An 11362-nucleotide genomic window follows, 5' to 3' on the forward strand; every position below is an offset into this window, starting at 1 on the left:
ACAAAAAATCTTCTTATACTTTTTATTTGTAACATATATTTTTATCAATATCATATTTAAAAAACATTATTTTTTGATTTATATTTTCTTAATTTTAATCAATAAAAGGATTAATAGAATTTAAAATACAATTATAGCAATCTAAAACTTTAATTTTTAATTTATTTGCATATTCCAATTCTTCTATTTAATCGCTTTTTAATAATTAACTTATATCTTCAAATTTTTTATTTATCAAAAAAATCACTTTCCTTACATAAGTTCTACAAAATAAATTACAACCCAAAAATACATCTCCAATAAACTCGAAAATACAAAACTTTAATTATCTATTTTTCCCTTCATCTAAACCAAAATCAATTAAATTTTCTAAAATATATAGTTTTTCCTTGAACTAAATCCCTTAAATTTTCGAAAGACATCCTAAAACTCTTACTGCATTCGAAAAAGCTTCAAAGTTTTATTATTTATTAATATCAATACCTTTTATATATCCCCAAACTTAATCAATATCAACATTAAAAGACTAATCTGTCAACGATAATAAAGCATAAACTACTTCCAATCCTTCAAAATCAATACCTTATTTTTAAAAATAAACATTGATCATATTTAAAATTTTATTAGCTTATTATTTATCAAAATAATCATCTAATTTATACAAACATATCTATATATATATTGATTATAAATATGTATATAATATATAAAATATTTTTAACTTAAATTTATGATAAAATTCCTTTTAAAATAAACTTTTTATTTAAATTATTAATTAAAGAATCCTATTAAAATTAATTAATAAACAAATTTAAAAAAAACTAAATTTCTTATTTATCTATTAAAGAATCAACAAACCTAAAAATAATCAAAAAGCAAATTTCGACAAGTTTTTAATCTTCCTATATATCATTTCTTAATAAAAACTAAAAAAAAATTTTCACAATATCACATGAATTATATTAATTATAATTAAAATTTTATAAATAATCTCCCAAACAAAATAAAAACATACATAATTATCTTGAAACTAAAAAACACCCTTTTTTAAAAAATTCAATCATAAAGCAAATCTCATTTTCAATACCTTCCCTTTATAACAATAATTAAATTTCATTTTTTCCTATTTATTCCAATAATTTATACGCACTAAACTAAACCTAAGTACTTTAATCATTAATGCAACTAAAAATAAAATCCAATAATTTCTTAATATAAGCATTTATAGAACTTTTTATCTAAATTCCTACAAAAACAGCATTTATAGCAATTAAAGTAGCCTGTTTATAATTCCATTCATATAATATACTATATTTTTCTATAAATTATTAAAAAAATGGAACTACGCATTCTCCTAGGCATTCAACAAGAATAGTAAGCGTTTTTTGGGTGCAAATTTATATCTGACTTTCTAAAAAATCATTATTAGTGAAGTTTTTTTCGAGATTTTTAAAAAGAATAGTAAAAATTTATTCCTTAATTAAAAAAATAGAATTATGTGTTTTTTTTTAAATCTAGAAATTTTCATTTATAATTTTTTCCCAAAGTTTAATTGACAAACATGATATTTCTTCATTTTTACTTTCCAAATGATTTTTAGTATTTTCGAAAACTTATTAAATTTATAAATAAGGAATAAAAAAATTCATAAACAAAATTAAAATCCCATAACTCTTTTCTAAAACCAAAAAACTTTCGATATTTTAATTTTCTAATTAAATTTTTAAATTTTACATTATTAGATTAATGATTTAAATCAAAAATTACAGATTTTTAATTTCCTCGAAAATAAAAATACCCATCTCCTCTATTATTTCTAAACAAAATAATTTTATTTTCAAGTCTTATTTTTATTCTAGTCCTTATATAATCTATTATAGTATTTAAACTTTATATTTTTTTTTTAATTTTAGCTTTTAACTATATAAATTAAAGTAGAACTTCCCCAAAATATACATATTATTCATTTTATTGTTAATATCTTATTTAGTTTAACTAAGATCTTCATATAAGTAACTAATTTGATTTGATTAATAGTAGTTTTCATTTAATTCTATTTCAATTATTGAAGAAAAGGCCTATTTTATTTATTTTTCTAAAAAAAAATAAAAAAAATTACATTAAGATATTTGCTTCTTTCTTATTAAGGTGAGAATTTTTCCTTTATAAAATTATATATATTCACTCGTAAATTTCTAGGTATATTTAACCATATATATTAATTATTTTAATCCTATATATTTTTTTGTTTTATAAGAAAAATATGAAATATTTTTTTATTTAATTACTTTCATTTATATTGCCTTAGCTAATAAATTAAATATTATTAAATAATAGGAAAATCCAATCTATCTACATTAAAGTTCTTCAAAAAGTGTTTCAAAATATAATATAGGTTATTCTTTTATATGATTTTTGAGTATTTCTTCTATTTAGTTTTGTTCTTTTTCTTATTTTTATCTTTTTTAAAGTTAATAAAGGATGAAAAAGTTTTCTTTTAATTATTCTTTTTATTATTCCATTTTTTTATTTAATTTAAATTTTTAGTGTGTTTATATATTAAGTTTTTTATTTTTTTATAATAAAAAATAATTAATCTTATAAATCAGTTTAGTACTCATATATTTTGAAAGAAAAAATTAAAAAAAAATTTAATAATAAATATATATATGTTTTATAAATTAAAAAAAAAAAAACTAAACTAAAAATTTCTTAAAATATATATATAAAAAAAAAATTAAATTACAAAAAATTATAATAAGTAACTTTTATTAAAATTAACTATAAATAAAAACATTATAATATAAAAACTTAAAAAATGTCTTAAATATACCATTTTCAATATAGATACTTTAATTTTACTATCCAACATCCAAACAAAAAAATATGATTTCAATTAATATAATTATACATTTAATATAATATTAGAAAAACACACCTAAGACATATTTCTAGAAAATAGAATAATCCTGAAATATAAACGGGTATATTAACTTATAGATGATTTTGATATTCGCAGGAGTTTATTTTCCATTCATTTGATTACGATTAAAGTAAAAATATTGATATAAAGGAATTAATTCTTTCAAAATAGTTCTGCGATTCATAGTTTATCTAAATTAGTAAAACTGAGCTTTCCCCTAAAATGAATAAACAGAACTTTTTATTATATATATTTTCCAAAATTTTGATTTTAATAGAAAAATGAATCAATTTCATTTTCCGAATTTTATTATACAGGTGATGAGAAATGACTGACCTAATATCATAAAAAGACTATAATTCGATGTCTTTATTATTAAAAGTTTAATAAAAGACTTTTTCGAACGATTTTAAAGAGGAAAATCCGACCAAATGGGGATACTAGTTAGTAAAATATATATATGTTAAATAATAAGTTAATAATATTATTGAAGGACTAAGAAGAAGAATAAAAATATAATTATTGGGAATTTTTCAAAATTTATTTAATTATTTATAAAATCAAGTAAATAAATTAAACGAGTTATTTTAATAGATTAAGTTTTTTTATTTTAAAGTTAATTTATTAATTGAAGTTTTTTTTTTTATTATTATTATTAAATAGTCTATACTATAAAATTTAATTTTTAAATATTTTTTCTTTTTGTATATTTTTTTTTTATTATTTTATTTTTTATAAATATTAAATATAAATACATATAATATATAAATTTTAAAATAAAATCCATATTAAAAAAATATCAAATATATATAATAATATATATTTTTTGTATTTATAAAAATAAAACAATCAAATTAAGTATTTTTATTTAATTTATTTATAAGACAATTGTTATTTTGATTTTTAAAAATTTCTAGGGGAAATTTAAACCTTTTGTTTATGAAATTTATTAATTTCTGGTTTAAATGTACATTAGGAAAGTTCCATATATTATATTTTTTATCTTTATTCTTTAAGCTTATTTTCTTTAGTTCTTATCCATTCCATAGCTTTTTAACCTTAAGAATCTTAAATAATTTTTTTTCTTTTTTTGTTTTCTTAACTATTATATTATTCTTTTTACAATTCATTTGCTAAATCCAAATCAATCATTTTTGTATATTAATTAAAATTATTATTTCTAAGTTCAAATTATATATTTTTATCTGGATTAGTATTATTTAAAATACTATTATTACTGATTTTATTCTATTATATATCAGGAGGTACAAAAGAAATCGCATTATTAATGCTTTAACTTAATTAATTTACATTTAAGGGTCTAAAAACTGACATTAATTAAGGACTAGCCTTTATTTAAGACATTTAATTACCCGTTAAAGTATCGGAATTGTAAAATTCACTTAAAGAATTATTATTTTAATATAAATTATTAGTATTATTATAAATATTAGTATTTGTTTCTGCAAATAAAATTATTTTTTTATCATCATTTTGATGTATATGATGATTTTATTAGTTTGTTTAATTAGATAAATTTTATTAAAGATTTTTTTTAAAAGATTATTAATTATTTTCTTATGTTTATATATTTTTTGACTATAAAAAATTTTATTTAAGAGTTTATAGGTATTTTTCATTTTACTATATATAATTTATTGAAGGAATTTACGGAGTAGTTAAACTATAATTTAAAGTGCGTTCATTTTGTAATGAATATTTACTTTTTTTAGATTTGCTTAAACTTTTTTATGTTAAAAATTATTATTAAAATTATTATTATTATTATTATTATTATTATTATTATTATTATTATTATTATTATTAATAATAATAATAATAATTATTTTATTGTTCTATTTCATTTTATTTTTGAATTTTTTTTATGCCTATATTATTATATAATCTTTTTTTGTTTTAAAATTATTTATTTATATATATATATATATTAAATATTTATTTTTTTATTATTTATTTTTACCTATTATATACGTTTGTTGTTGTTTATTCATTTTTATACTAATTTATCTTAGGATGCCCATACAACGAATATATTTCTTATGACATTTTTTCTATTTTTTATTTCGTTTGTTTGCCTTTTTCGATTAAATTGTCTTCTATTTTCTTATTTTCTCTACTTTTGGCAACTAATTAATTTGAAACATCGTTAGTGTAAATTTTTTATTATATTTTTTCAAAATTCTAATTTTCTATTTCTTATTTTTATTAATTTTTTTTAAAATTTTTTATTTATTGCCATTTTATTAAATCATTATAAGTTCTTTTGAGATTTTATGATTACTCATTTATCTATTTATTTATTTTAATATTTTAATTTTTTTTTATTTGAACTTTTGGATTAAATAAATTTTTTGTATCATTGTTTGTACATAAATAATGCTTTGAGAATGATTTTTATGGAGATTTTGTATATTATTGTTTTTGCTATTTCGGAATATCCTCAATAGAAATATGATGATGCGCATTTAAATGCATTTGTAAATTTTTTAAATAAATTTATTCTTGTTCCATTTTTTTATTTTTATTTTAAAAAAGTTAAGTTGATATTTTTTAGTTTTTTTTTGTTATAAAAATTAATAAAAAAAATTTAAATTAAAATTTATTTTATTATAATCTTTCTTTTTAATATTATAAGCTTTTATTAAAAAAAATATAAGATAAAACTAAAAATAATTTCTTTCCTTTTTGTTTTTTTGTTTTTTATAAAAATTAAAAAAATAATAAAAAAAAACATATATAAAATACTTAGCAAATTATAATTTATTTATTAATAAAAATACAATTATTTTGAAATTATATTTATTTTATTTTTAAAATAAAAGTATATATTAATTTAATTACAAAAAAAAAAAATACTCTTTTAATAATTTTTCTGATAATAAAATATATATTTAATCTATATAATAATAAAAATACATATTATTTATAATTATTAAAATTTATTATATTTAATAATTATTAAATTAATATAAAAAATATAAATTTTAATATTAAAAAAAAAAAAAAATTAGAATTCAATATTTGAAAAAAAAAAAAAAAAACAATATAGTTTTTATATTATATAATTAAAAAAAGTTTAAATATAATATCAATTTTTTTTTTTTATATATTTTTTTTTAAAAAAAATAAACAAATAACAAAAAAAAAAAACAAAACAAAAAAGCAAAACAAAACAAAAAAAACAAAGAAAAATTAAAAATATTAAAAAAAAAAAAAAAAAAAAAATAATACAAAAAACTCCCTAAAAAAAATGTTTTTAATGAACATGTTCGGTTCAAACAACATGAACAAAACCAAGAAAAAAGGCAAGAAAAAAGTAGTAGTTTAAAACCAAGTAAAAAATAACATAAACCCTTTAAAAGATGTTAAAATAGTCGGTTATTCCAAAATCGGTTACGGTCCTAAAAAAACTGAATGCCAAGATTCATATTGTATAACCGACAAACTAGCCGAAGACTGTTATTTTTTCGCAGTTTATGACGGTCATGGATCATCAGGTAAAGAAGCCAGTTAAGCCGCGAACGATTACATATAAACATATTTAGAAAAAAACCAAAAAAAATTTAAATAATTAACCACAGATAAAAGCCGAGAAAATTTTTTAAGAGCCGCCTTTAAAAGTGCTGAAAGTAAACTTAAATCCTCTGGTATAGATTATTCGAATTCCGGAACATGTTGCATTTCAGTTTTTGTTTAAAAAAATATGTGCTATATAGCTAATCTAGGAGATTCTAGAGCAGTTCTTTATAGAACAACAAATAAAGAAAAATTAGCGATAGAGCTTTCCTATGATCATAAACCAACACGTCCAGAAGAAAAAGAAAGAAGTAATTTATTTATATCTATTTATATATAAATATTTATTAATTATTTTAAATTAGTTATTAGAGCAGGCGGTAAAATTGAAAAATTAATGCATGATGGAGTCCCTGTAGGTCCTTATAGAGTATGGGCAGATGATGAAGGTCCAGGTATTGCTATGACGCGTACATTGGGAGATTTATAAGCTAAGAAAATAGGACTTATAAGTGAGCCAGAAATACAACATATAGAATTGACAAAATAAGATAAATTTATTGTTATTGGCAGTGATGGTGTATGGGATGTTATGTAATCTGCTGAAGTAAAAATATTTATATTTTAAATATAAAATTACAAATTAAAAGGTTGTAGGATTTGTGGCTTAACATATATAAACTGAAAGTCAAGAATCAGTACCTGAAGCAATTGTATAGGAATGTAGAAATAGATGGGATGAAATGAATAAAAATAAAAAAAATTCTTCAAAAATTGGAGATTTGCCTTATTTAAAATTCGGTTGTGATGATATTACAGCAGTTGTTGCTTTCTTTACTTTTATAGAAGATGATATTAAATGATATATATAATTTTATTAAATAAAAAAAATGTATTTTATATTTTTTTTATATTAAATATTATTAATTTTTATTAAAATTATTTTTATATTAATTGAAATTTTTAAATTAATTTAATAATAATAATAAAATAAATTTTAATAATTAATTTTTTAATTTAAAAATCTTATATATAAACTAGTATATAAATATATTTATAAAATTCATTTAAGGATTAAATATATAATAAATTAAAATATATATTTAAAAAAAATTATATATGTAATTACATAATTAGAATATCATTAAAGACATTTAAAAAAAAATTTAATATAGTTAAAAATAAATGTTTTTTTATATTTTATTAAAATTTAAAGATTTTAATAAAATATTTAAATGATAATTAATATTAATCTTATTAAAACAAATATATAAATTAAAATTAATTTAATTATATTGAAGTTATCAATATTGTGAAAAATTAAATTATATAATATAAAATAATTAAAATTATTATTATAAAATAAATTTATTAATATAAAATATAATTAATAAATAAAAAAAAATATTTTATATATATTTTGTATAGGTAAATATATTTTTTATTTTTATTTATATTTTTATGATATGTTTTTATTTATATAATATAATAATATATACATTAAAACTAAATATATGTCTAATAATAAAAAATATTTAATTTAATAATAAAAATTATATACATTAATATTAATAAATAATTATATATAAATATATAAATATATATATATATATATATATATATATTTTATTATATGATTATAAAAATTTCTTTGTATTTATATTTAATATAAAAATCATTTTATAATATTTTTTTAAAAATATTATTTATTATTTTAATTTCTATTTATTTTATTATATTATTTATATAATTTTTATTCATTATTTCATTTTTATATTAATTATTTTATTATATTTTTATATTTTAATTATTTATATATGACTAAAACTCATATTTTCTTATTTATTTATTTTTTTCAAATAAATATAAATTATTTTTATTTTTTATTTTTAATTATATATAAGTAAAGAATATTTACATATTTAAGCTTATTTTTCAATATGATTTACCTTTTTTTCTTTTTAATTTATTTTTTTAACTTATTTAAAATATAATATTTATAATTTATAATCATTTATATATACTTATATTATTTTATTTCAATAAGATTTATTTATTTATTAATTATAAAAAATAATTTAATATAAAAATAAAATTATATTATTATTTTTAATATAAATATTATATTTATTATAATATGTCATTAAAATAAAAATAAATAAAAATTTTTTTTTTTTAATAAAATAAAAAATGTCCACAAAAAAATAATATATATTATAAAATAAGCTGAATGACTTTCAACAATTATATGAAAATTACAGTGCAATAGAAAAAAATTCTTTATAAAAAGTATTTATAAAAATATTCAACAAATATTCATTAGGTGAATTTTCACCATTAAATACTAAAATAAAAGAAGAAATCGAATATTTGAAACTTTTAAAATCAAGCAAAAATATTTTAAATATAATCGAAACTAAATCAGAAAAAGAAAAATTCTGTATAATTTTTAAAAATGAATAAAATTATGAACATATACAATAATACTAAAAGTAATTAAATAATATAATAGAAGAAAATACAGCAATATAAATAATGATTTAAGCATATATTGGTTATTCATAATATAACTAATTAAAAAATGTAAAATATATAAAAATATAAACAAAAACTTAAATTAAATATATCTATTTAAATAAAATTTTAGATATAACCACGAGATATAAAATTATCTAATTTAATGCGCGGTGAAGATGGAAATATAATAATTGATGATTTAGGAATATATAAATAATTTTATTTAAAACAAGATTCTAAAATAAATTACATAATAAGTGAAGCTCCTGAAACTTTTAAAAATAAAAAATTCTATACTTAAAGTAAATCTGATACATGGAGTTTAGGAGTTATTTTATTTTAACTTTTATTCGGATAATAGCCATATAATGGAAGCCTTTTGCATATTTAATAGGGTAGAAAATTGGATATTCCAATTAAATTTAATTAAATATCTAATAAAACATAAGTATTATTAAATTAAATGTTATGTATAAACCCTGAAATGAGAATTCCATGGAATTAAATATTAAATATTGAGCCTATAGTAACTATTTTAAATATGTATTCATAAAAAGAAGAATGGAATTAGTAATTAGAACAATTAATAAATCCATATTTAAATGATATTTCTAATTAAAGGTTATTTTAATCATTAAGATATTAAGGATAATAAAGTTAAGTGTTAAATTTTGATTCCGAAAAATATAATAGCTTTATTGAAAATACTGCATAAAAAATTTAATAACCAAGCTTTTAAAAACTAAATTAAAAAATGGAAGATTTAAAAAAATAAATGAATAATAATATGAATGTATCATAAAATAATTATACAAATTTATAATAAAATCAAAATATTTAAATTTAAAATTAGTAAAATCAAAATCAATTACTTTTATAAAATAACTAATAAAATAACCATTTAAATACAAATATTTAATAAGATAATTAAACAATAAATAAAAAATATAGTAATATTTTAAATTAATAATAATAAAATATGCTATAATCAATAAAATTATAATAAAGCTAAAATTAAAAATAAAATTTATAATAAGTTCAATAATAATAATAATAATAATAATAATAATAATAATAATAATAATAATAATAATAATAATAATAATAATTATAATAATTATAAAATATACAATAATAATAACAATTATAATTTTAAAACGTTACTAATAATAATAATATATAATTATTATAAAATATTACTATTTAAAACAATAATAACAATAATTTGATACTATCTTTTTATTAAGAAGATGATTTTAACCTTATTAATAACTAAAATTTACATAATTAAAACTAAAATTAATAATCAGTATTTATAATACAAAAAAGAAAAAAAGACAAAAATTTTTAATATAAAATAATCCTAAACTTGAAGATATTCCAATTTAATCATAAATAGAAAAGCAAATAATTTAAAACTCCATGATGGAAATAAAAAAATAAATAATACAGGCTGAAAAAGAAATTATAGAAGAAAACATAAAATAATAATAATAAGATTAATAAATAAACAAAAATAGTTAATTATAATAAGAAGAAGAAATATAGCTTATATTTCAAACACAAGAAGAATAAGTATTTGAAGAAAATATAACTTTTTTACAAACAGAACTAAAAAAATTTAATATATTAGCTTAAGTAGTATGTAAAGCAGAAGATGTAAAATAAATTAATAAAAAAAATAAAAATTAATATTTATTATAATAATTAAAAAAAATTAAATGAAAAAAATTATATATATAAATAATTAAATATATAAATATATAAATATATAAATATATAAATATATAAATATATAAATATATATAAATATATTTCTTTATAATTATAAATATTTTTATTTTTTATATAATTTTTTTTTTTTTATATATAATTTATAGATTCTTAATGCAAAATAAAATTTATGGTGTGTAATTAATTTTTTTATTGTGAAAAAGTTATATATTATTCGAGAAAATCTATAAAGATAATTACAAAATAAAATTTAAGTAGACGAATAACTTTAAAGTTGGCAAAACTTCACCTATTCAAATTAATTCAATGAATTCCTATAAAAGTTTATTTTTTAAAATCGTGTTATTTATAAATCTTTAAAATCTCTTTTTTAATTATCTTTAAGATATATAAAATAATTTGTCCCTATTTTAATGTAATAATTATAAGATTATATTAATGATGAGGTAGATTAGAGTGATTAATTTAATGCTGTTTTTTTTATTCATGTATATTCCCATGTAAATTAATTAGAATAAGAAATTCTTCCTAAATAAAATCAGTAAGGATAGTTGGAATTATTAAGACATATAGCTTAAATTTAAGACGTAATGATTATCTGTGAATAAGGTCTTTTTATTAATAATTCAGATTTCTTTGATTTAAATATAC

The 11362-nt window shown here is 15.4% G+C and overlaps 1 protein-coding gene across 1 annotated transcript, besides 27 other annotated features; it reads left to right on the plus strand. All coding sequences in view use genetic code 6, as the record gives it.

Annotated features, from left to right (window-relative positions):
• Positions 1 to 3503: 3503 nt before the first annotated feature.
• Positions 3504 to 3569: a microsatellite.
• Positions 3570 to 3617: 48 nt separating this feature from the next.
• Positions 3618 to 3660: a microsatellite.
• A 672-nt stretch (positions 3661 to 4332) lies between these two features.
• Positions 4333 to 4381: a microsatellite.
• A 302-nt stretch (positions 4382 to 4683) lies between these two features.
• Positions 4684 to 4750: a microsatellite.
• Positions 4751 to 6062: 1312 nt separating this feature from the next.
• Positions 6063 to 6169: a microsatellite.
• Positions 6063 to 6181: a microsatellite.
• Positions 6066 to 6182: a microsatellite.
• A 12-nt stretch (positions 6183 to 6194) lies between these two features.
• On the plus strand, positions 6195 to 7323 carry IMG5_193850 (protein phosphatase 2c, putative; the record flags this gene model as incomplete). Its single annotated transcript, XM_004024988.1, has 3 exons — positions 6195 to 6771; positions 6826 to 7067; positions 7111 to 7323. The coding sequence occupies 3 exons, from the start codon at positions 6195 to 6197 to the stop codon at positions 7321 to 7323; spliced, it is 1032 nt and encodes a 343-aa protein (XP_004025037.1).
• A 43-nt stretch (positions 7324 to 7366) lies between these two features.
• Positions 7367 to 7404: a microsatellite.
• A 373-nt stretch (positions 7405 to 7777) lies between these two features.
• Positions 7778 to 7851: a microsatellite.
• Positions 7779 to 7826: a microsatellite.
• Positions 7817 to 7866: a microsatellite.
• Positions 7820 to 7866: a microsatellite.
• A 36-nt stretch (positions 7867 to 7902) lies between these two features.
• Positions 7903 to 7942: a microsatellite.
• A 37-nt stretch (positions 7943 to 7979) lies between these two features.
• Positions 7980 to 8046: a microsatellite.
• Positions 8036 to 8085: a microsatellite.
• Positions 8041 to 8085: a microsatellite.
• Positions 8086 to 8172: 87 nt separating this feature from the next.
• Positions 8173 to 8277: a microsatellite.
• Positions 8186 to 8273: a microsatellite.
• Positions 8186 to 8277: a microsatellite.
• Positions 8278 to 8510: 233 nt separating this feature from the next.
• Positions 8511 to 8599: a microsatellite.
• Positions 8562 to 8596: a microsatellite.
• A 1362-nt stretch (positions 8600 to 9961) lies between the features above and the next one.
• Positions 9962 to 10128: a microsatellite.
• Positions 10018 to 10128: a microsatellite.
• Positions 10018 to 10164: a microsatellite.
• Positions 10165 to 10712: 548 nt separating this feature from the next.
• Positions 10713 to 10783: a microsatellite.
• Positions 10784 to 10802: 19 nt separating this feature from the next.
• Positions 10803 to 10847: a microsatellite.
• Positions 10812 to 10853: a microsatellite.
• The last annotated feature ends 509 nt before the right edge of the window (positions 10854 to 11362 follow it).

Source organism: Ichthyophthirius multifiliis (assembly GCF_000220395.1).
Source record: "Ichthyophthirius multifiliis unplaced genomic scaffold scaff_1120509251391, whole genome shotgun sequence".
NCBI classification, from domain to species: Eukaryota; Ciliophora; class Oligohymenophorea; order Hymenostomatida; genus Ichthyophthirius; species Ichthyophthirius multifiliis.